The sequence below is a fragment of the Lingula anatina genome, chromosome 7, assembly GCF_051362555.1.
Source record: "Lingula anatina isolate TDL-2025a chromosome 7, LinAna3.0, whole genome shotgun sequence".
Classification (NCBI taxonomy): Eukaryota; Metazoa; Brachiopoda; class Lingulata; order Lingulida; family Lingulidae; genus Lingula; species Lingula anatina.
The window spans coordinates 10,529,558-10,556,085 of record NC_141773.1 but is presented as its reverse complement, the minus strand read 5'-3'; the positions used below and the strand labels follow the sequence as shown (position 1 = coordinate 10,556,085).

Here is a 26,528-nt window from a genome sequence, read left to right as displayed (position 1 = left end):
TGTTTAATAAATGATTGTATTTTATGATTACACTATTCATCATGAATATCCATTAAAAAGTCTTGTGCACGCGAAGACCGTGGACAGAATCATATCAAGAACGAAAGAATCCTGAACAATGCCAGAATTCGTGCACGATTGTGCCAGTAGAGATCTTGTCTCAACTACTGCAATGTTGCCATCCAGCCACACTAGTCTTGCCAAGTCTGGTGTCGTGCCTGTCCCAAAGAGGTCGTCTTATTTCCCCACAAAGAAAACAAAACGGTTTTTTATCATTTCCACCACAATAAATAAATGGATGAATAAAATAAAACCCCCCTTTTTCATGCACAATAGCCTTTTTCCATGCACAATATTTAGTTTGAGAACCATTAGTCTTGCGATGCAAATGCATCAGGTAATGCAGTCTCTCCAAGTCGCAAACACACCACACCATTTGTTCGTCTGGGCCCACTATCACATTGTCAATTCCTGAAATTGTAAAAAAATTTTTAAAGATTGAACACAATGCTGGCCTCATTAAATTGTTGTTCACAATAATATACAGAATTTGAATCACTAAGGGGTTTTGAATGTGTTTAAGTATTATCATGTATATTTTTGAAATTTGTTACAATACAAACAAAAAGACCATCTACTGCCTATTTTCTTTTCTTTAATCTCGAACATCCTCCCCAAAAAACACATTCTAGTAGCTATAATGGCAGGTCAGAAGTAACATGGTAGAATCATAATATTCATAGCCCAATGCTTACTGTCATCATACCTTCTGCTGATGCAACATCCAGTAATACTGTCTTGAATTATTTGTTTAATTTTGTTGCATATTTATCTAAATAGATTTCTATACACCTGACATAACCACTCACCATTATAGCATTAACAATATCATTCGAATTATTTTTCAAAGCCCGTACTGCCTTCGACCGAGACACGTTGGCTTGGGACATGACCAGCTCAACGTCTTTGGCTTCCACGCCCGTGTCATCAACCTGAAACACAAAGAAAACGTCTTAGACTTCGAAAATGAAAAAGTTTTTTCAATAATTAAATTTTACATTTAAAGAATAAACATTTCGACATTTCTTTTAAGTCAATCATAACTTAGACAAAAGATGTTTCAGTATTAGACTGTAAGACACGATGACAGATGATTATAGTGGCTTGTGTCATTTTTTTTTTTCTTTTTGACTGTGCTTGTTTCGCAAATATTTAAGGAGAGAAATGTAGGTCTCCTAATATCACATTCCTACCTCCTCTTCATCTGATTCTTCCTGGATGGGTTGTGATACAGGAACTCCAGGCACCCCTTCTCCAGCAGGTGTTGCCTCTGCTGCCTTGAATTTTTCTGCAGCAGCTACTTGTGCCTGCTGACTCAAATCTTCAATCTAAGAGGAAAATTTGGATGGAAACGATGATGAGGTTGTTGTTGATGAAAAATATATGCATGTATTGTAATATTAAAGAAATTCATGGACTTTGGTAACTAAAATCATACCTCATCATTCAAATCATAAAAAAAAAATGTTGCTGCCAATAATTCAACTTTTTTTTTTTTAATATTTCACCAGAACATTTCGGGGAGGGAACAGAAAGCAAGACCATCTCTTTACCTTAGCCTCTCCAAACACAATGTATGTGTCAGACGCTGGACTCTTGTACACATCAGGCCTGTTGATGACAAACAAAATGTTTTTGGACTTGCGAATGGTCACTCTGGTCACTCCAGCCACATGCTTCAGCCCTGGCAGGGAAAAAGTACACTAAGGTAAATACACGATTGGTGCAAATATCAATGGCATTTCACTGGAGAATTTTCAAATTGACGTATCACAGGAAGCAAACTAGCTGTAAAGGTGTTAAAATTGTAAGACAACACAAAGCTTTCCTTCATCAATATAAGCAGCTCTGCAACCAATGACACCCTCAGTTCTGCTATCAATTATATTCAGCCACTGCTATGTCAGAAGTAACATGGTAGAATCATATTGTTCATAGCCCAATGCTTACTGTCATCATATCATAAGAGTGCTCACATAATCAATGGCAGATAAAAAAATAATAATAAACAGCAGCTTGCAAATTAACAGTAGACAGTGTACATAAAACCCATGGCCATACCATTGTTCGTTTTACCAATCTTGAAAAATCTAAACAACTTCTTAATAATCATTGAGACAAGTTCTTGCTTCATTTTTTACCCATTTTCATAACAGACAATCGTTGGTGGGAATATCATGTGAAATATCTGATAAAAAAAGTTTCCTCACCAAGCTTGGCCATAGCTTTTCTTGCTTTCTTTTCACTCCTGCTCTGTTTGGCTTTGCTGACTAGTTCCTCTTTGATACCAGCTGCTTGTGCCATCTGGTGGGGGAAATGTGCATTTGTTTTGAAAACTATACTATATGAACTGTAACATTGAAAATTAACTATGGGATCTTGGTCATTTTGATTAAATATGCATACACTTTCTATCCTCAAAGTTGCATTATTTCTCCAAAATGACCAAATTATTTCTTAGGGCAATCAGAATGAAGCTTTGAAATAAATGTTATGTTTGTAATTTTCATCAAAATAACGTATATTGAAAAAATAATAAGAACAACTGATACACAACAGTTTTCTTTATCATAACATGCTGATGATCAAATGTACAAACAATTTCCTCCTACCTGACTCTGTTGCTGCAGAGTGGCTGGGTCGGCTTCTTCCAAATCAGGAACATCATCGTCACTGTCTGACTCTGTCCCGGAGCCTGACGCCTCCACGTCATCTACTGGCTTCTCAACTGCTTCAGATGGCATTCTACAATAGCAACAATTTTAAATTGTGGGTACATTATTTCTGTACAAAACTATAAAATTGGATCATTTCTTGTTGACTGGAGAAGTGCATTTATCCCTATTTTCCATAGACTGATAGCTAATGCTTACACACTGTCCAAAAAGAATAAGGTTTACTAAAAATGACTGATAAATTCTCTAAAACTTTACGAGTCTAGATCCTCAAACAGTATTAGAAACAATGTACTCTCAGCCAGGACGACAGATATATGGAACAATCTGTCCATAGCAGTAGTAACAGCACTGTCAATCAATAGTTTTAAAACAGACTAGGCAAGTTAGGGAAGGGCCTACCAACTCTACATTATACGTAATTATGACAAAACCCTCACACTGCAGAGAGATAGCAAAGACAACGTTCCACAGAACCAGGGTAGCAGAAGCGGCAACAGAGGAGGCAATTGGATGGACCTTCAGTCGTGAAACAGCATGGTTGCATAGGTAGCCATTATTACCATGATTACATTAGACATTACCAAATCTGGGCATGGGCTTGTATTTGTTGTGATCGGAGTTTTTTCCTTCCTCCACCTGGTCTGCTCTTCATGTGCCAAGATAGGCCACCTCAGGTGAGTGAGCTAGGCCAGGTGGGGACAGCACGCCCCCTGCAGGAGATCGTCACTATTGTGACATCACAACGGTCACAGATCATTGTCTAATATTCTGCACTCCGTACCGGACGTGTCTAGATTGACGATCCATCTACAATTCTATCAAAGAGCATAACAATAGACAGCGATCACTCACCAATTCAGTAAGTAGACACAGTGAATACTTTATTGGCGACAAGGCATTCGTAACTTGTATATTTGCGGGCCTAAAGCTTAGTTTTCGCTGCGATCTAGCTGAAAGTAGTTTGCGCGGGAAATTCCTTTGTCTAACATCCATTTGAATAATTGGGTGGAGCGGCGGTCAAAATTGTTGTTTCAATTTTGGATCGTAAAGGTCACCGCATCAGGAGACACTGATTTTCCTGCACATCTACGTTATTTTTCAGTACTTACGTGAAAAGGTCGGTGATATAAAGGAGACGTTGGTCTCATTATCCTGTGCATTGTTACGATCTCTACCGAAATTTTCCAAGACTGAGGTGCACACGTAATACTTTGGTTTCTTTGTTTATTTAAAGAATAAAATACTGACTTCTGTTTTGTTGTTATTTATTCTTTTGTATTTTAGGCGGAATTCTGAATAGAATTTCTGTCTGATTTCAATTTATTGCGTTGTGTACCAAAGTCTTTGTTTTCCAAATTTGAACTTATTGTACGTTTTAGGAATCTATTTATAGCGAATTTCACTATAAGCTTGGTAGTGTATTGTGCTTTGATAAGTGAAATTATTTTGAATCAATTTATTTTTCGCTTTCAAATGTACAATGGCGAGTGCATCAAGGTTGCCAGTCAATCGTGCTACTTACGATGAGCTCGTTACGCTGCCAGGTATAGGTCCTAAACGTGCAGAAAGGATAATATATGCTAGAGAACATGGGATCCCCGTGACCAGATCCAACATTTTGGAGATTTGTGGATCCAATCTTGGATCAAATGTAATTGAAAATCTCTCTTTTGGCAGTTCTCACAGAAGTGAATTCGAATCTGAAGTCGACGTGGGTGACCTCGATACTAGCACATTATCCACCGAAAAAAGTCAAAAACCCAAAATGAAAACTTCTAAAGTGACTTCCTACATTCATAATGAAGGAAGAGCGGCTGCTGAAAGCTATAGGGCAGAATTTGAAAGAATTCTCAAAGTGGGTGAGGAAATTAATCAACAAGAAAAAATTGCACGCAGTAAAAACATTCAAAAAGCTGCAACTTATTCTCCACCAACATATTTAAAATTAAAAGCTCGTTCAAAATCAACAACTGAGCAGCAATTTATCAAACCAAAAACAAAATTACGTTCTCACTCAGCTTTGGACCCCAGAACTTTCACTTCGCAGCCAGCCACTTTAGACCCTGAATACGATCTTTTTGCTCTGCCTATTGAGAGGCTGCGTGTCGATAACAAAGATCATACAACTTCTTCCGCGCATATAAAGCCTCCAGGCCGTGTCATAAATTCCGAGACTGTTACTTCTTTACCGACTGGTAGGGAAAGTAGTCGGCGACCAGCTCCGTCTGTCCATCGGGTTGTTTCGAATTATGATCTGCCACAGATTCATGTTCCTACGCCCGGACGGCGGCAACTTAACGTTGAGCATAGTGTTGCTGATACAGTCGAACGTAAACATGATTACCGGCCGAGTTCAATAGAAAAACATCATACGCGCCATAGAATTTCGTCTCCCGTTTTCCGCGACGAACCACTTCTTCCCGAAAGCGATGAAAGTGAAAATGAATATTTTAGAGTACCAAAAACAGTACGTCCTAAAAATAAAAAGGACAGAGGGGACCCCAGTGATTTACCCAAAAAATTGTCTTTTGACGGAAATTGTGAAAACTGGGAGTCTTTTAAAAACAGATTTGACAGTTATCGCCAAGTGAAAGAGTGGTCGGAAAATGAGTGTCTAGATTACCTTTTATGGAGTCTGGAAGGCGAGGCTTTGGCTTTGTATAACACCAATCTCAGAGCAAATAAAAACATGACGTATTCAGCCTTAATGAGTGAAATGGATTCAGTATTCGGAATTAAAAAACATCCCGATTCAGCTCGTTTGGCATTTCATACAGCAGTTCAATCTCCCAACGAAACCTTGAATAAATGGCTGTGCCGTGTTTTGTTATTGGCCAAAGACGCTTATCCTGATGAATCAGAATCCTTTAGAACAAAAGAAACAATATCCAAATTTTGTCAGGGCTGCATTGATCAGGATGCCGGGCGTTATACTCGTTTAAAACACCCAGCAAGCATCAGCGAGGCAATGACTTACATGGTGGATTATCAGCAAGTCTACAAATCATCACATATTCAAAAACCAACACGAAAAAATCGTGATGAATTACAAATTAGTTCTCTAAATTTAACAGCTGATGAAAATCGGCAATTTCCAACTGAAAATGTAGAACAACTTGTTGAATCCATCGTGGAAAAACGCGTTAGCCAGTCACCTAAATTGAATACAATTCAGTTTAATTCAATGGCAGAGTTGGAATCTATGGTTGAACGCTTGGTCCGGAAATTCACACCTAAAACAACACCTGTGTGCTTTTTCTGTAAAGGAAAGGGCCATTTTAAACGAAATTGCCTAAAATATAAAAAATTCTTACAAAGAAAAAATGCTGAAAAACAACAAGCACGGGCTGATATAACGAATCCAACTCATTTAAACTAGAAGGGTCCAAGGGAAATGACCGTAACCTTGGAAACCCGACTGAAACCGGTCACAAAACGGGTGAAACCATCGCGACTTCATTGTCTCAAACACGAACCGTTGACAATACTATCCCCGTAATGGAAACATTGCATCGTCCTCATCATTCCGAGTTAGAATGTGGTCAAAATCCTGTAATTGATGAACTTGGGGTTTTTCGATCTTCATTCGTTCCTTTGGTAGTGGCGGGTGTACATGTAATGGCCAAAGTTGACACCGGTGCGCAAGTTTCTGTCATGGCTGAAAAAATATTCGAGCAAATAAAAAATAAACCATCGCTCAAGAAATATTACAGTCTTACTCTTGCGGCAGGGGATATACAAATCGAAACTCGTGTTTGTGAGCCAATTTCCATCGAACTAGATCGTTTCAAAATCAAAGAATCTGTTCTAGTAGCGCCGATACATGACGATTTTTTGTTAGGCCACGATCTAATTGCCCAGTTTAATGCAAGCGTGCATTGTAATTTGGGTTACATCCAAATAGAAGGGCGCGACATACCTATGCAGCAAACGGAGTCGCGTGCACAAGACATTAAAATAGCTCGGGTTAGCGTTTCACGAAATGTAGTAGTACCCCCAAATTCAGCACTAAGAATAACGTGCGAGATCGACGAAAAGTTAGAAAAATACGTCGTCGAGGGTAAAGAAGAAGAGGGACTACTAATACCGAGAACTGTCTTGTCCGAAAAATCAAAACCAGTCGTGTGCCTCTTAAATCCATCAGATCAATTTAAAAAATTAAAAAGGGGTCATGTGGTCGCTACGGCTTGCGAAGTTTCGGAAATTTTAGAAAACCCTGTTTCGCACTTCGGTTTACATCGAGTGGGAGGGGGGTCTACTAAAATTGACCAATCCAGCGCTCGTGTTGTCAGTACCACTGATGAGACAATGACTACCGATCTACTGGTGGGATTACCTGAAATTACTCGTGTAAAATCAGCCGTCCCTAGAACCGGTAGGGATTCTACAAACACACTTGTGGGATTCAATTTACCAGTGGAGCATTCAATTTACACTCCTAGAACTAGTAAAATCCCTAGAACAGGTGTGCACCCAAATAAGACAAAGCTTGTGGGATTAAATTCTACTGGGGTTTCTGGTGTTAATTCCCCTAATTTTGAGAACATCCCTAAAACAAGTGCCCGATTTAAAAATGACACAAAAAGTAAACAACTTCTGAAGGTGGGTGGAAGTACTCAGGGCCCTTTAAGTGCCCCATCTGCCGGAAAGGGGTTCGTTGAAGAAAAAATTAACACCGAAATTTTCAAGTCACCTGTAAAGGGGTCACCTCAGGTGCGGAATTTTAAACAAATCGCTGGTGACGTTCACGCAGGACAAGATTTTTCTGGACGCGTCGCTAGCAAATCATCAGAAATTCCTGACCATGTTAATGTGGTTTACGAAACATCAAAGAGGAATTTAAACAAAATTCAGAGTGAAAAATTAAAGAATGTTCTATCTGAATTTCAGGATGTTTTTGCTAGAGACGAGTATGACCTTGGTCGGTTTAGTGCCATTGAGCATGGTATCGATACCGGGAATGCCAAACCTCTTAAAACGCGTATGCGGCGAACTCCCGCGTGTTTTATTCAAGAAGAGGAGGCATTATTAACAAAAATGTTAAAAGCCGGGGTCATCCAAGAGTCTACGTCAGAGTGGGCATCAGCACCAGTTTTAATAAGAAAACGTGACGGTTCCGTCCGATGGTGCATCGATTATCGCGCCTTGAACAATGTCACGGTCAAAGACACGTATCCATTACCATTAATGGAAGATTGCAAAGATACTCTGTCGGGAAACATCTGGTTTTCGAAGTTAGATGCCAATTCTGCGTATTGGCAAGTCAAAATTAAACCCGAAGATAGGCATAAAACAGCTTTTATCACGAAATACGGATTATTCGAACATGTCCGTATGGGTTTCGGCTTGACCAATGCTCCTGCGACTTTCTCCCGAGTAGTCAATTTACTTATGAAGGGGTTGACATGGAAAACAGTTTTGGCATTTTTGGACGACATTTTGGTAATGGGGAAGTCCTTTGAAAATCATTTAGAAAATTTGAAAGAGGCTTTGGGAAGATTTCGCCAGTTCGGTATCAAATTAAAGCCAAAAAAGTGCGTTTTGTTTCAAAAAGAAGTTGAATTCCTGGGGCGGATTGTTTCTAATAACACCATGAAAATGAGCCCTAAGGATATTGAAGTTGTAACTTCTTGGCCACAACCCACTTGTTCTAAGGACGTTGAAAGGTTCTTAGGATTGGCAAATTATCACCGGACTTTTATAAAAAATTTTGCGGAAATATCCCATCCTCTGAGCAAAATTAAAGGTAAACATGCCTTTGAATGGGGACCAGATCAAGCTCAATCTTTCGAAGCGCTCAAAACGGCATTGACTACACCACCAGTCTTATCGTTACCAAACGCAAACGATCCGTTTATTTTAGATACCGACGCTTCAAATCACTCGATTGGTGCAGAGTTAATACAAGTGCAAAACGGCGAGGAGAAAGTAATTGCGTACGGCAGCTACGCGTTAACTCCCGAACAAAAGAATTATTGCACCACGCGAAAAGAGCTTTTGGCTATCGTGAGATTTACCAGACAATTCAGGTATTATCTTTTGGGCCGAATATTTACCGTTCGAACCGATCATTCAAGTCTGACGTGGTTACTGAGGTTTAAGGAGCCTCAAGGTCAACTCGCGAGGTGGATAGAAGAGCTTTCGCAATTCAATATGATCGTACAACATCGTGCCGGAGCTAAGCATAGCAATGCTGATTCGTTGTCTAGAATACCCGACAATTTGGCACCGTGTAACGAGTATATAGCGGGAATAAAGCCGGAAAATTTACCTTGCGGAGGATGTAGTTATTGCGTCAGAGCCCATGAAAACTGGGGGAGTTTTTTCGGTGACGTCGACGAAGCGGTCAATTTAACAGAAAAGAAAAAATTGTCATCCAAATTTACTGGTAAATCTACAAAAAGTCAACGCGATCTAACATCCTCATTAAATACAGTCAATCTGGGACGAGAAACGGGTCCGGAACATCTTTTCTACTGTCTCCTAGAAAAAATTGTAGCCCTCTCTACCGATGTCGCTCTGCAACCTGAGGAATCTCATGTAGAAATTAATGCGTGTGGTCCGGAGGCGAGGTCAAATCCAAACCCGGATATTCCTCAGTGTTGGGGTTTTTCTATGGAAAAATTAAAAACTGAACAAGCAAAAGACCCTGAGCTTAACATTTTACGAGAGTGGTTATACAATGGGAATACCCCAGAACAGGGTGTACTCTTCCGATCAAGCCCAATCTCCAAAACTTACTGGCTGAATAAAGAATTATTCAAATTACATCATGGAGTCATTTTCAAAACTGAAGAGGAAAGCAAAGATTTAAAATTAGTCATTCCAGAATCATTAAAAAATTCTGTTTTCAAATTACATCATGATATCCCTTCAGCTGGTCACCAAGGAGTGGCTAGAACAAAAACAAAAATCAAAGAAAAATTTTACTGGCCCCATATGAGCAAAGAAATAGCCAATTATGTCCTGAGTTGTGACATCTGTAATAAAAATAAGAAAAAAGGGTGTTACGGAAGAGTCCCCCTGACTGAATATGTTGCAGGTGCTCCGATGGAACGGGTTCATATTGATTTCTTGGGACCGCTACCTAAAACAGCAAAAGGTAATGAGCTTTGTTTGGTCATGGTTGATCAATTCACAAAGTGGGTAGAGTGCGTACCGTTGCCTTCTCAAACGGCCGAAGTGACCGCGAAAGCAGCAATTGACTGTTTCTTTTCTAGGTTCGGTTATCCCTATCAACTTTTTTCTGATCAGGGACGGAATTTTGAAAGTCAATTGTTTGGAGATTTGTGTAGAGCTTTACATATACACAAATCACGCACTACTCCGTACCGACCGTCTGCAAATGGACAGGTTGAAAGGTTCAATCGTACCCTGATGGATGCCGTACGGTGTTTTTTGGGTAAAAATCAGGGTGAATGGGATAAATATGTCCAGCAAATTGCAGGCGCGTTGCGTGCTTCTGTAAACAGAAGTACGGGGTATACCCCTAATATGCTCATGCTTGGGAGGGAGGTCAGTACTCCAGCCCAAATTATGTTCCCAAATCTGAAATCAAAAGAAACTGACTATGGTGAATACATTTCAAAGTTAGTACAAAAAATGAAATTAGCTCATATTACAGCAAGAGCCAATTTAAAAACAACTTCAAAACGCATGAAACGTGACTATGACCTTAAAATCCTGCTTAGACCTTATGCTGAAAAGGATTTGGTTTATGTTTTGGATACAGCAACAACTAAAGGCAAATCACGAAAATTGTGTTCACCATGGAAAGGACCCGCCATCATTGTAAAGAAATTATCTGGCTATCTGTATCGAGTGAAGCTAAAAAATGCAATCTTTGTAATTAACCATGACAGGCTCATGCCCTGTAGGGACAGAAATGTACCCTCATGGATTACAGAATATTTAGCTTCTGATGAACAATTTCAGCACTCGAGTAACATTGAGGAAGAAGATTTGACACCATACTGTATTTGCAGGGAGCCTTATCAGGGCAGATTCATGATTCAATGTGATTACTGTCATGAATGGTATCATGGATCCTGCGTCAATGTCACTTCTACCGAAGCGATAAACATTGATAAATACAAGTGTGTAAAATGTCAAATCTAATAATTATTTTTCATTGTTATTACAGATATGGCCAATACTATCACGGAAGTAGCACCTGTTGTGAAGGAGACTTCACTCAGATTACAGCATTGTTCACCTATAGATGTCCCTGGAACCCAGTTTGTCCAGGATTTGGCCCAGGCTCTGCCTGGGGAAGATCACAGCAGCTACTTCAAAACACTGGTGGCTGGGATGGCTACCATTTATAAAAAGGAGCTTCGTGCTCCCGGTAGGTATGCCATGTCTCTGGCATGGTTGCAGCAAGTGGCCTACCAACTACAATCTAGTGGGCTTGCGTCTAAAAACTGGATTGAGAAGAATGTTTGGCGCCTTCCCAAAAATTTCACCCCTCCTGCACGGGTTTTGAAATCTGCTCCCTCCGTGGAGTACGATGGACAAAAAACTCGTGATTTCAGGCTTGGGAAGGACCCAAACATAACACTCATTTCCCAGGTGGTCGATGGGAGTGGCTCGGTCCAGCCTATGGAGGTGGAATCGCAATTGGTTGAGGCTGAACTTGGTGTGGGGTCAAGTAACATCGACCCCAACTCCAGTCTGGACTCCATTGAGGAGGACAGACTTCTTGGAGTCCCAAGGGATGCCGAAACCAGCGTGAAACCTCCAGCTGCTCCGGAAGCTTCTAAGCCAGGCGCATCACTGCTGCAAAATACCGCCATCCCTTTCAACTTTTCTATCTCCTCTTCTTCAGGTTCACACCTCCCTGAAGCTGCTGCTCCAACAGGGATCCAAGTTCCTGTTCCTGGGCCTGTACCATCTGAGCCCATGGGGGGCAGTAAGCGTAAGGGGAAGAAGAGAGCTCCTTGGTGGAGGCGTGGTAAGAAACCTGGCAAGGGGTTGGTTGCTGCAAAGTCTGGGGTGGATGGGCATGTTGAGTCAGCGGAGCTGTCTCATCCTACAATCAGGGAACCGAAAAGGTCTAGCCAAACACCATCCGGAGTGGTTGGACCTGACCCCAAAAGGGCCAGGAAAGATCACTCCGAGATGCAATGTGTGGTCCCTGGGTGTGGGGTGAAACTTAATGAGCAGATGCTCAGGCAGCATTCGCTGGGGCTGCATGTCCCGTCTATCTTTGATGAGCGCGCCAATCCTGAGCCCAACATCTTGGGTGTAATGGTTAAAGCACTGGAGATGCTTACTTTCTTCATTTTTGGTTTTAAAAAAGAACTGGACACTTTATACCAGTTCATTTCGGCTCTTCCAGATAAATTAAATTTAGCCCATGGCACTTTTTCTTCAATCCAAATTACTGCCATGGAAAATTTCTGTAAATTTCTCAATAAACCGGTCCCAGTGCGTTTCACCTTATACCCAGCTAACTCTGTCGGGGTCCTGGTGGATTGGAGAGTCCTGACACAGCTGTCTGCTTCTATAACGGAGCAGCAGAGGTCGTTGTGGATTCAAGGGTTCACCAGGCCAGAAACTTGTCTGGAGGCGGGGGAACAAAGTAAGTCAGGGAGGCAAGCTTTCGATAGTCACTATCATCTAGATAGAACCCTGGCTGCCTTTGGTCTTCCATACTCTGGCAAGTTAGAGGGTCTTAAGGGTTTGCTTCCTGTTTGCTCTGGGAAAGAGGTAGAGTTGGTGGGAACTGTAGCTATTTACTGCGATCCCAAGACATATCCTACTAAGGGGTATCTTTCCACTCTGTCTGGGATCGAGTGTGTAGCTATTGGTTTTCACCCGAGGCTAGCCGGCAAGCTTTCTCAGGGCAATCTGGACCAGGCAATTAAGGCTTTCTCAGAGTTGGTTAAGATGCCGCTAGTAACAGCTTTTGGCGAGGTAGGTTTCGACCACACTGAAGCCATGTCTAAATGGCAGGATCAGGTTGAGTTGCTCCACAGACTTCTGCCTTTTCTAGAGGCCAGGCATGTCCTGGTTGTGCACTGTAGGGGAGTGAGGGGAGACTCTGGAGACTGTGAGTTCGCCATAAGATCTCTTTTGTTTCATCTGAAACTGTGTGGCGTTCCGCAGTCCCAGAGGATCCATTTTCACTGCTTTACAGGCACTAAGGCCCTTCTCGAAATTTGGGGAAGGCAGCAACCAAATACCTTTTTCGGTTTCACCCGGGTTGCTGCCACCTTTAACAAAAATCAACTAGCAGCACTTAGGGCGGTGCCTGACTCCAAACTTCTTTTGGAGTCAGATGCCCCCTATTTTGCTCGCAAAAAGGGGGGCCATTCAACACCCTTTATTCTCTATGAAACGGCAGAGATATTGGCGGGGCACAGAGGGGTGGATGTCTCTCATATTTTAAAAATCACTACACAAAATGGTACTTCCTTGTATAAAAGGGAGTAACCAGGAATTTGGAAAACAAAAATTGAAAATATGACAAAATTACTTCTTTTTTGAACAATTTAAAAATTTCTAGAAAATTATGAAAACTATTTCTTCTTAGTACTTACTAAATTCAAATTTCACTGAAGCCCCTCTCCTCTTCCTGATCCGGGAGATCATCGGAGCTATGAAAGTTACCATCAGTGGGCCCATTTTCACCTTATTCATTTCTTTATTTGATTATCATTCATTATTTATTTATATATCATTTACAGATACAATGATGCACAAGAGCACAATGGCACCTGTAGCACTTATATATATCTATCACTTGTCAAGTTATGTACACAAATATGTGTATTTCAGAAGCACTATATTGCAGGACGCAATACAGCACCGCAGCACAGTTTATTACTCTGTACTAGGTACAGTGCACCAGCACAAGTGTTTATTTATTTCCATTTTATTATTTATTTAGTATTCTGATCTTCCGCCAAATCCTAGGAATGTCCCCAAATTTTTGATTTCATTTTTTGGCTTTCCAGTATTTATTTTTGTGGATAGACTATCACTGTATCAGTGATGTGACTAACTGCTGAATCAACAGTTGTCACAGTTTAATCCTATATTTTTTCTCGTCAGACTATCACTTCGGTGATGTCGTTAACATTAACGTCAGTCTGATCGAGGCTGGAAGCCATTGTTATTGAAAAATATTTTTACATGTTTAAACATGTATTGCTATTACTGGGAAAAAAACTTTACCTTTTTCGGCTCTTTTTAATAAAAGTGGGGGGAATGTTGTGATCGGAGTTTTTTCCTTCCTCCACCTGGTCTGCTCTTCATGTGCCAAGATAGGCCACCTCAGGTGAGTGAGCTAGGCCAGGTGGGGACAGCACGCCCCCTGCAGGAGATCGTCACTATTGTGACATCACAACGGTCACAGATCATTGTCTAATATTCTGCACTCCGTACCGGACGTGTCTAGATTGACGATCCATCTACAATTCTATCAAAGAGCATAACAATAGACAGCGATCACTCACCAATTCAGTAAGTAGACACAGTGAATACTTTATATTAGATATGTTATGTGATCTAGCGTAAAATCAGTATTAAAACACCAATCATAAAATAACTACAGCTTTAAGCTTAAAGGAATGCCAAGGCAAATACGTATCATGGGCTCTTCGTGATTAAAGCTCAAGTTGCCGCTCAAAACTATTAGTAAACATGTACCTGCATGTTTAGATGTCATGCCTTCAATTTGGAGACATTTTTTACACATAAAACACCCTAATCTTGTATGAAAACTTCGAAAAATACAATCACATGTCTTCTATCGACATAACTGTTACGTTGAAATCAATCCTGGCAATGAAACAGATACGATGATGACAGATGTACTTACTTGTGTGATTTAAGTCTTTCTTGCCTTTCTCAACGATGGCGACCGATAGGATGTGACGTCATGCAGGTTCCTGTAGTTCTTCACAACAGAAGTCCCGAATTATACGTGGTGACCGTCCCAAACAAAACGTAAACAGGTAAGAATTTGTTAAATGAAACGAAAATTATTAGGTTTTTGTGAAGAATTACACTTGCACGTCTTAAAAGATACTATTTTGAGTCTAACTGATTAAGTGTTCCCCAATTTATTTTCAAAAACGTGACATTTGAACATACTAAACTTTTCTCTTGTCCTGCTAGTGCTACAATGTAGTATTTTAATCCCACGCGCCAAGCACACGGTAATTTACCGGTACCTGTAAAAAAAGGCTCATTTCTATTATTTCAGCAAGCACAGAGTAACTTTTTGCACACGTGCAGGACAAATGAGAAAACAAGTAATGACGTTTTTCCTTATTTAGATTACGAACACTTGTTGTGTCTAAGATTACCAGACAACGAGGGTGAGGATTGCCTCACTTTTTGGCCTTAAAGTACATGCTATGCAGGTGATTAAGGCCTCATAACACCATGTGTTACAAACTCTTGTGGCTACAAATATCTACATCCTGGGTTAACTGTGTGTCCTCTGTCACAGTTTGAAGCATATCACTCACAAGTAAATTCATGTTCTGGGGTAGCGCTAGCAATTTTTTTGGCTTAGCCAAATCACCACTTTTTTGTCAATTTGTAATAAAAATGGTTATAATTTGACTAAAACAAGTCAAATCAGGCCCTTTTTCTTTAGCCAATTTAAATCAGTTTTAGCATTTGGCTAAATTGGCGAGTGTTAGCGCTACCCCAGCATGTTGTATTGGTTCACGAACCAGAATGATATTGTTTTATTCTTTTTATTCCAGCTATGCAGTAGTGTTTGCGCTTATTGGTTCCATTTATAAGTGAAATAGTCATGAGAGTTTCTAACACAGGGTGTTATGAGGCCTTACCTGTGTAGCATGTAAGGCTGAAACCCGAGGCAAGGGGTAGCAATGATGGAAAAGATCATTTATCTGTCTGAGCCCAGGTCTTCCTTCCCAGTAATGATTGAAAAACTTGAAATGTGCTACCTTAGGGATGATTTTCTTCCTGAGGGGTTGTTCCGTCTCCTTTTAGATCTGTCTCTAGATGTAAATCAGACAATGGTTTCGTATGCAGCTGTCATACAGTGCGTTGCCCACTTAAATGTAATTCATATATTAATTCAGATCTTCTTTCTCTCTACACATTTTCTGATAGATCCAGTAATATGACATCTTTTGCGTATTGAAGCCCCTTCTGTTAGGAATGTAGTATAAGCAACTTTGAGAGAATCCTGTTTGACATCTAGCAAAATTATAAATACATTATAAAACACAAGGGTAAGTACAAATCAAAGAACTTATATAGGAGTGCTAACACATGAATATGTATGGCATGCTACAATTGTAGTATTTGGCTTGAGTGTATATTTGGATATACAAGATAAACAGCAAAACAAGAGAGTACATGTACTGCTGTTCATGGCTATATTAACTGGTTAAACAGGAGTGCTGAGGCATGAATTTTCATGCCAGTAAACTTGAATACTTACTTACTGAATACTCACCATTTTCGATTCTACACGGCACATTCTTCCTTTAATATCTAGGACCTGCCAGTGAATACTGTTCCTTTAATGCACTGTCATCACATAAGTTTTCCAATTAATTTTCAACATTTTCCCCTAGGTATTGCCATGTCCAGGTAACAAACGTGTTTATCAGTCAAGATGCCAAGTGCAGGTGCTATAGGGATTCCATCCATCATCCCACTGAGGGACCCCATTCCAGGGAAACCAAGCAACCATATAGATATTGCAACTTGTATAGAGCTTAATTGCTGTAAGTACACACACACACACACACACACACACACACACACACACACACACACACACACACACACACACACACACACACACACGTTTGACACCTAATAGTCATAATGACTATGTATAGTCTGATATGTATAGTCTGATATGTATAGTCTTTCAGAATTGGCACTTGGAATTATAAATCTTTCATAATGTCATTTCTATGAGTTCTTTAAACTTATTTTAGTGCTACACCTGTTGTTACAAACCAGATAATGATCTTTCAAAATATCATTACCAAGGGTTTTCTTTCTTTCTTTTCAGCCACCTCTGGTTGCAAACTTTATTTCACAACAGATGGCAGCCGTCCAGACCCATTTCAGAGGAAGTCATCGGTGGGACAAACATTCAAGTACAGGGGACCATTTACTCTCAAACCAGGAAAGAGACTTTTGAAAGTCATAGCCATTGCTAGGTAGGTCCAATTTGTATTCTGAATGCATATTGCATAGAAAAACTCATTACTTGATTTGTAGCTGTGTCTTAGTACTTATGCTTACCACTGTTTTGTGAATAATAAAATGACAAGATGAAAGGAATGTTTAAAAAGAAAGGAAGAAAAAAGAAAATTGTTTATTTGCCAAGATGAATTAATATATTTTGAACTGATTAGTACGAATAGTAATTTAACCAATGGTAAAACCAAAATATATAAATTCATGTGGTACTAGTCTTGTGCCCCCCTTTCCCTTCCATTCAACAGAAAACACACAGACATACAGGTACTTCCTAATACATTTATAAGCTGGACCACTATCAAAGTGTAGACTGTTTGACAGAGAGATAACACAAGTATGAATTGTTGTCAAGTGTTTTTTTTTTTTTTTTTTTGGGGGGGTGTGGGGGGGATGGGGGGTGTGGGGAGGATTATTACTACACAGATTTTGTTTGGACTTTTCTAAATGCAGCTTTTATTATTATTTATTAAGCCAAAAGACCAGTTTTAAAAAAGAATTTTAGACAAATTTTGTTTTCACTTTTAATACCAAAATTTTAGTCTTACTCTTCTTAAATTCAGGATAAATCTGTAGTGGTTCACTACTGTATAGTAAACTGACATTTGGCCTTAAAACATTAGTCATTTATTTTTGTTATAATACAGGTGATTGAAGTATTTCTAGACCACTTCTGGTTTATGTTGAATGAAATTATGCAACCTTTGACGCAGACAACACTAGCCATTTACTGTGCATTTATTTGCAATTGGGGTAAAAAGAAAGTGCCCCCTAACACCAGAGCCATTTTCTGGGTGTGTTTTCCAAACTGTAAAGGCTGATTTGTTACAGAAATTCTATTTTGAAGAAATGAAAAAATGTTGTTTTCTTGTTCTCAGGGATGGACTTCATGAAAGTGCAGTAGTAACCAAGACATTCCAAGTGGACGACTTTGACTCATCTGATTACAGCGATTTTGATGACAGCAGCACCATTATCAGTACCAGCACCGACACTTCCAGATTTACAAATAGGACAACAGATACTGAGAGATCTGTACCAAAGAAAAAGGTATAACTTAGTCTAGAAGGTTTAGTTTTTCATTTAGCTAGCAATAATGCAATCTTTTTGTATCTTGACAAAAAGGAAACAAGAAGGGTATATTATACATGTTTATTGACATTTATTTTTATCTTTAAAGAGGGTAAAGAATAAACTGATACTTATGGTGATTCCTAGAAACTACAGACAGTGACTATGGCAATATTTATTTTTATGTTGACTTAAATTTGAATTATACAGCCTGAACCAATCTATTTTTTTTATGAATAATATTTTCAGTCAAAACAAAATTTACTGTATATCAGCCTGCCGTATTGCTTATTATAATTAAAAGATGTTTCAGCTGTAATTTTTTGTTTGTTTAAAAAATTTATAATATATAATGATTTCATATGATCATGAATTTTCAGAAAAAAGATAAAAAAGACAAGAAGGACAAGGAAAAGAAGGATAAAAAGCCAACCACTCCAAGAAAAGCATGGGAAAATGGAGACATGAGACCAGTGTCAGGTACATACTAACACCAGAGCTTATGAAGTATTCAAGTTATATATCAGAAATCTTGAATTAAGTGCCTCACTCAGTCAATTTATTTCTTTTTTGTTTGTGTTACATAAGTCCTGTTTTTCTATACAGCCCCGCCAGACATGGACGGCCCATTCAACCCAGTCAACTACTCCGGAACGCAGGTCAATGTATGGGGAGTGCCCCCAGACCAGGCCTCCAATATTGCAGCCAATCCACGGCCCTGGGTGCCAGGACCCAACCCCTCACCACCCCCCTGGGCCTCATCCACTGGGAACCAGTACGGCTACTACACCAATCAGATGATGGGGGTAAGTATAGAAATTAGAGATAGTTTGACTCTCAGCTTTTTATTTTTTATGTATATTATTATTAGTATGATTATAATAATAATTATTATTATTATTTTGAGTTAATTTTTAAACAGAACTTTATGATAGTCAAATTATTTCCAGAAATATACATTTATTTATTTTTTTTTTTGGGGGGGGGGGGGAGCAAAGATTTAACAGTCCACAATTTTGATATAATAGATAATTGGATTGCAGCCTGCCCTCCTCCCCCCTTCCCACATTTGCTTTCAACTTCCTGCATACACCAAAAATACAGTTATCAATCTTGTTGATAACATCTTTAAAATCTTTTTCCAGAATTTGTATCCAAACCGTGGTCCTATGGTAGCTGAGATGTTAACCCAGAAATTGGATGAAACTCGTCAGAAGACAGTAGCAGAAGTGAGGCAGGCATTGCAGACCACCCCTCCAAAGCCAGCCATTGAGTACCCTGTGAAGACAGTGCCTGATGCTAATCCTTGCAGCCCAGGAAATGGTTAGTGTGACTGTGTGGTTGTGTGTGTGTGTGTGTGTGTGTGTAAGTGTGTGTGTGTGTGTGTGTGCACATGTGTGTGTGCATACGTGTGTGTGTGAGAAAGAGCTAGTCTAACGATAAATATTTCAAATTTTGTACGTTTTAATTAATACACTGTAACAAATTATATTATTTCACAGAGACATGTTATAAGATACCTTTTTGCATTTATCTAATAATATTTAGCATATCAATGGATAAGTCTATCATGTCCACTAAAGAAAATCTGTAAGATATTTTATATGTATTGATATTTTACTTATTCCAGGAAACTGGCGTGAGCAGATTGAGCATATTTATGCCCATCTCCTAGAATTAGCCAAAAACAATCCAGATTTCAAGGAAACTATAGCAGAACCTAAGATGGGCAGGGTATGGACCTCTTTGTGTTTTATTTCTACATTTTAATGACATTGATTGCTCTTAAGAAAACTGTTTTGGTCATGGTTTTCGTTAATTGTTGTATTGTTTAAACTAAAAAAGTGACTGGATAGCCTTTTAGGGATGAAAATGGTGATTTCTTTGTTAATTACAGTTTTCCCCTATTACAAGGTTACTGAAGTGGCCAAATATATTACCAAAATTGAATGTGAGAGTTAGGTTCAATGCTTTGTGTATTTTTTTAAATATCAGTTGGTAAGTTCATGCAACAATTTAATGTGTCAGTCATAAATGACAGGTAATGTGTAATATCTCATTTAAGTTGAATGTCAAATTTCCAGGTGCACTTTCAGGTGAAAATTGTACATTTCTGAGGGATAAGGCAAATAATTAGTGCTAAATACCCTTTTCCTCTTTGTACATATAGGTGATAGGCGCAGACTTTGAAGAAGATGATGACAGCTACATTCTGACAGTAAGCTTAGCGAAATATGGTGTTCCAAAGAAAAAGAAAACGGCTCCAGTTCCAAAAACCCAACAGCCAAAAACCCAACAGCCTCAGAAACCTCCACCTCAGAAAACTGCTCCTGCCAAGAAACCGGCAGAGGCTGCCAAGACAGTAGCTGCAGCAACTAAGTGGGCCAGTAAGAAAGGAGAAGGAGCACCACCCCCAATGAAGCTTAAACCCAAGCCAGAACCTGAGGCAGAACCTGAGCCTAAAGGTCCAGAGCCTTATTTTGAGACAGAGGAGTATGAGGTACAACTCTCATAGTATCTGACACTGTTGATTTCCTGCTCAGCAAACACATTGATATAAGCACTATATTCAGACAATTGTGTTGTGTTGTCACAAACACTCTCTCACACACACACACACACACACACACACACATGCCCGCGCAAATTGTGATATATATAGAAGTTCAGAATATAGATGTATTGTAGTGGAAGAGGGAAGCATAATATGTATGTCACCTTTCCCAAAAAAGTTAACAATGGTCAATATCGTAATCTTATGGCGTGCTGAAATATGTCAGAAGTAAGATAGAGCCAACTGGCCTAAGAAATGCCAATATAAGAGAAAAGTGGATCCAAATTTATGTATGGTATATAATATGTAACTATATTATATTTTAGCACATAAGTTAAAATTATTATTGTTTCTATATATTTGTTTTTGTAGCAAGAGGGCACTCTGAAGCCATATGAAGGTTTCAATGTTCAGCAGGACTGTGAAGTGCTCAGGAAAGCTATGAAAGGACTAGGTAAGGGTGTAGAGCACAATAAGCAGCAGATGATAGCACTGGAGAGAGAAAATAAAACACTAAATTTAGTTCAATTTCCTGAAATGTCTTACTTATAAATCTTATACACTTAGCAACCTTTTCTATGTTTGGCTGACAATTTACTGGATATAGATACTTTTGAACCCATTTTGTTCCTTTTATTAGCCAAAATAGCCCTTTCATTCTTGATTTCACTTTTAGCATAATGTATCTAATTTACCATTCAGAAGTATTTTTTCTTAAAGAAACATGTGAGTGGACTTTCTTTCTAATAAACGCTGACATATGGGGCTGGGGAGGAGGGTTGTCTGAAGTAAAAGATAATTAATCAGATAATATTATGGGATTTATATTTGAATAAGCCCTTGTTTACACTTCATTTATAATATAAATATCATGATAATCATTATAATTAAATGGTGTTTCAGGCACAGATGAGAAAGCCATCATCCAGGTGATGGGGTACAGGACCAGCACTCAGCGCCAGGATATTGTCAGACAGTTCAAGACCATGTTTGGGAAGGTAGGCAAGGCCTGTAGGTGGGGGAAGGGGGGGGGGAGGGGCAGCTTAAAATAACCATCCTTTTGGCCAAGGAAAATTCTCCTCTGCATCTAAATTAAATCTTGATTTTTTGTGATTTCTCACTATGCAATAAAAAGGTCCACTTCTTCAGCAAAAGAACCTCTCTCCCCATTGAATTAAATGATAAATGCTAAAACTTCAAAGATGATTAGTAAACTTACTGGTACAACATATGCATGCTAACTTGATTCCTCCTTAGTTCAATGGGTAGAAATTTTAAAGTTCAAAACAAAGTATGATGTATACATGGAGTGAGCATATTTTATCTCAACTTTCCAGGACTTGATCAGCGAATTCAAAGGAGAGCTGAGCGGCAATTTCTACAAGGCCATTCATGCTCTATGTTTGGCCCCGGCTGATTATGATGCATATGAACTCCAGAGAGCAGTGAAAGTGAGTGTTTTCTGTGTACACCCATGTTACCGTGTGTTTTAGAGGTCATATGTGTCAGGGTTTGTTTCAAGGATTAAAAAAGTGGGGGATGGGGTGGATAGCAAGTAACATAAGGCATATTTTCATGAAGTACCTTTTTCATTAATTAGTACTTTTACACTTAATGGTGACCTGGGGGACTGGGAGGGGAAATCATACTTTTTACAGTCCTTCATCAGAATTAGTTTGTGTTTTTTTGTTGATTTATATACAATGTGCATTATTTTTACAGGGCTTGGGCACAGATGATGACTGCCTTATAGAGATTATTTGTACCAGGACCAATGCACAGATTGCAGCCATCAAAGAGGCCTACAAGAGATGTGAGTATGAGATGATATGTTGCAAAGTGTGGTTATTTTCATCCTTTGGATACACCTTCTTCGCCCTGAGATACATTTTCACTGATCGCTGCAGAGGCATGCTGATTTAAGCAAACTTCAGTTAAGTTTCCAGTGAAACTCAGGGTGATCTCCCCTTTTTTTTTTTGATGACTTTACACATCTTATGATGAAAGAGAAATCATTAGTTGTAAAACATCTAAAATATCTTGAACTGAATTATAAGAAAAAGAAATGCACCCCCCCCCCAAAAAAAAATGCTTAAATTGAGGAAATAGTACATACAGAGAAGAAAAGATGCTATGACAGAGAGAGTGGATCTTTATTTATTATAAAATTTGTTATCGATACAATTTGAAGGTCTATCCTAAATTCATAGCAAAATGCAATAGCAATATACTCATACTAGCAGGTTATTATTATTTAACTGCCTTTATTCCTAATATTTTGTAAGTGTTCAACAAGGAGTTGGAGAAGGCCATAATGGATGACACATCTGGCCATTTCAAGCGTCTACTGGTATCACTGCTACAAGGGAACAGAGATGAGAGTTCAACATTTGACAGGACTCAAGCCCAGCAGGATGCACAGGTACTTGTTATATAATTATCAATAGAAACATAACAGAAAATGTTAACATGTAGGTTGATGAGAGACTAACTATAAGCCTGAATGTAAGATTGAATTAATTTTAAATGATTAAAAGTTTAAATGATTGGGTAATTTACTTGAGAATTTTACTTTTAATAGGAATTATATCAAGCAGGAGAAAAGAAATGGGGCACGGATGAATCCAGATTTAATGTCATCATTGTATCACGCAGTTTCGCACACCTCCGTGCTGTATTTGAGGAGTATGAAACATTGGCTGGGAAGGACATTGAGGCATCAATCAGCAGTGAAATGTCAGGAGATATCAAAAATGGCATGCTGACAGTTGGTATGGGGCCTTTTATTTTATTACTGATTATGTTATGAAATGAATCTTCATCAAGCTTCATATAGGCATTCCATGAAATTGTTATTACATGGTAATGGTTAATTGCTAGATTTTGTATCAATTTGATATATTACCTTTAAGTTAAAGGTATACAGGTACAGTGTGTTAGACCCTTGCATTTTTTTTTTCAACAATTTTCTTTAGACATCAAGGTATGATATGCCTTATCCAGAATGTTGAGAAAATTACAATCTATTTGACTTGTTCTTGAGTTCTCAGTTTCTGATTATAGATTTAGCTCAATAATTCACCAGTTTCATCTCCATTATGAGGGTGTCAACAATTTCAAACAATAAATATGAACTTAAAGATGGTGATATAGATCGTGATTTTCTCAAGTTTTTACTAGGACATTGAAGGCAATTGAAGAAAAATGTTGAAATTTCTAGTGTTTTTTTCTTTTTTTGTTATATCAGGGTCTAATGTTCAATATACATTAAAGTGTGATGAAAATTTGAGATTGATTTATGTTTTCTTTTTTTTTTATTCAATATAAAGAAGGGGGACTGATGTCCTTTGATATGTCCTCCAAGTAATAACCTTATTTTTTGTTTAAAAAAAGTCTCATTTATGAATCACTTTATTTTAATGAAAATTAGGATAATATTTCTTATTTGTCCACAGTCAAAAGCATCAAGAACAAGCCAGCCATGTTTGCGCTGAAGCTCCACAAAGCAATGAAAGGTCTGGGCACAGATGATGATGCCTTGGTCCGCATAGTGGTCACTCGCTGTGAGGTGGACATGGTCCAGATTAAGGAAGCTTTCATGGCAATGTACAACCAGTCACTTGGGAAATGGATTGCTGTGAGTAGAAAAAATATAAATAATAATTTTCTTTAATGGCCAGTTTTTGTTAAATTAAATCATTATGTATGGTACACAATGATACTTTATCATTTAATGAGATATTTTTATTATCTTTATCTATATCTATCTTTCTATCTATCTATCTATCTATCTATCTATCTATCTATCTATCTATCTATCTGTCTATCTCTTTAACTCAAAAAAGCTTTTAGTCTGATAAAAAAATACCATTTGTTTGTAGAAAAATAGAAAACTATTTTTTTTTTTGTAGGATGACATCTCAGGAGACTACCGTCAGCTTATCTTGGCCCTTGTGAACGAAGAGGGTGCTGCAAGAAAATAAAACCAAGACAAGCTGAATAATATAACATTACATTTTAAAAGGAGTGAAGGAAAAATGACTGGATTAGATACTTTGCACATAGTAAATGCTTTTGTGCAGTCTGAATTATGAATTTTTTTTTTCATCGGAGAAGGTAAAATACATGTATTGCTTTTACTTTGAAGAAATTATGAGATATAATATGTAAAAAAATATTTTAAAATATGTTTTTTATAAATGATAGCAAAGTTTTTGTTGTTGTAATTATTCCATGTGGGTGAAGGGAGCTATGTGCACATATAGTACATGTACATGTAGATGCTTAAAATATATATTATTAAGATATACTGTTTTTTTTATAATATCATTCTGTGAAGGTATAGATATATTACTGAAGTAACTATTTTACTAGACTAAGTTTTTATTTAATATAATGTTCTTATTTTTTCATTGTAAGTGTATAAATCTATTTATAGAGCAAATGACCTTATACCAGGCTGATTATGTCTATTATAGCTTGCACACTAGAAATGCAAGCTCTGATGTAACTGCAACTTTTACTTTTTGCTTTCTACTTACTATATTTACTGGATCTGTGCAATAGGAAAGGGATATCTTTTTTATTCTTGAAATCTTCTTTTCTCTGTTTTTTTAAACAAAATTTTATATTAGGATTTATCACCAAAATGAAAGTGTGGTCAATATTTCAGTCCAGTTGATGATATTCATAGTAAACACTATGAGATGATGTCTAGAGCTGTCTCAGAAATATCTTTATTAAATAATGCAAATTTATGATTTTTATAATAATTACATACTTAAATTGTTAGCTGGCTAACAAAATATTTGATAACAAAAGACAAATATTTGACAATCTTGACTTTTGATCAGATATAAATTTAGAAAGAATGCTAGAAAAGTGACTTCATTTTGAATTTCATGAAGTGTGAATTATACTGTACACTGTGTTGTGATAAAACAGTTAACTGTTGCATATGTCCAGAATTTTTTTTTCTGTGGATCCAGTTTATTCTGAAACATTATTTATTGTTTTATAATGTAGTTTTCCAGTAATGATGTAGTAATGCAAAATTTTTGTCCCAAGAGTAGAAGGTTACAATAACAAAAAAGAAATAAATGAGTTTATATGGATAAATTTGTTTGACATCCAGGGTTTCCAAGTCGTTATTGTGAAGGTTTGTTTTTATTTTGCCTTTTTTCTTTATAATTTTTTTGTGAATTATATTCTGTAATAGACTTTTTCCATCTGTGTGTAGACATATCAGGTATCTAAAAGTATTTCAAAATAAGGGACATCATCATGTCTTGAATTCTTAGTATTGAGGTTTCAGAAATACCAGTCAATCCCTTGCACACACAGACTTTGTTGTGAATGATTGCTATGCTTTATATTTGCAGCAATTCCATGTTGAATTTTGAATAGATACAAAATTAGAAAAATAATTATGTAACTTATTGAAATAAACTTATTTGGATATTTTTTGTAGAATAAAGTTGATGTACACTTTATTTGTAATAAATTTTTTCAAAGTATTGCTGTTTTTTTATTCTTTCTAAAAAGACACAATTATGATTAATAAGAATGATACTGTGTTAAACATTACACTAAGGGGAAAACCCAACAGCTTGGAGAGAGAATGATAAAATAATATTATTTGCTGGCTTTACATGTACATTAGATAACTGGCTCAACAAGATTTAATTTACAGTTCTGATAAAATGTAAAATACAGTGATGAATCAATTTCATCTATGCACGAGATAATGGTAAAATGTAATACATCTTTAGGCTGCAGATAGGTTTTAAGAAATGACCTAACATATTTTACCTCGTGTTTCTGAATTGAATACATTCAAAACCAGCTATTCAAAATCATTTAACCAAACTGTACTCAAGGGTTACAGCACCTGGTACATACTGTTTATTATGCTCAATTAGGCCTTTTTTTAAATCAACCCTCCGACCCGAGAT

At 37.9% G+C, this 26,528-nt stretch overlaps 3 protein-coding genes across 3 annotated transcripts; 2 read left to right on the top strand and 1 right to left on the bottom strand.

Annotated features, from left to right (window-relative positions):
- Positions 1-14,732, bottom strand: LOC106154490 (nascent polypeptide-associated complex subunit alpha). The gene is made up of 7 exons (XM_087018639.1): positions 14,566-14,732; positions 2,673-2,805; positions 2,271-2,364; positions 1,614-1,744; positions 1,254-1,388; positions 870-992; positions 1-471 (listed from the first exon to the last, which is right to left on the bottom strand). Exons 2-7 carry the CDS (start codon positions 2,802-2,804, stop codon positions 457-459), a joined length of 630 nt encoding a protein of 209 aa, XP_086874765.1. The 5' UTR covers position 2,805; positions 14,566-14,732; the 3' UTR covers positions 1-456.
- Positions 3,338-14,239, top strand: LOC147760728 (uncharacterized). The gene is made up of 2 exons (XM_087018638.1): positions 3,338-3,597; positions 10,882-14,239. Exon 2 carries the CDS (start codon positions 10,884-10,886, stop codon positions 13,173-13,175), a length of 2,292 nt encoding a protein of 763 aa, XP_086874764.1. The 5' UTR covers positions 3,338-3,597; positions 10,882-10,883; the 3' UTR covers positions 13,176-14,239.
- Positions 14,615-26,090, top strand: LOC106154488 (uncharacterized). Its single transcript, XM_087018637.1, has 17 exons — positions 14,615-14,701; positions 16,310-16,462; positions 16,759-16,909; positions 17,828-17,999; positions 18,401-18,500; positions 18,627-18,826; positions 19,166-19,343; positions 19,651-19,754; positions 20,191-20,520; positions 20,947-21,028; positions 21,478-21,572; positions 21,912-22,025; positions 22,297-22,387; positions 22,860-22,996; positions 23,156-23,345; positions 24,030-24,211; positions 24,486-26,090. The coding sequence occupies exons 2-17, from the start codon at positions 16,351-16,353 to the stop codon at positions 24,555-24,557; spliced, it is 2,310 nt and encodes a 769-aa protein (XP_086874763.1). The 5' UTR covers positions 14,615-14,701; positions 16,310-16,350; the 3' UTR covers positions 24,558-26,090.
- The last annotated feature ends 438 nt before the right edge of the window (positions 26,091-26,528 follow it).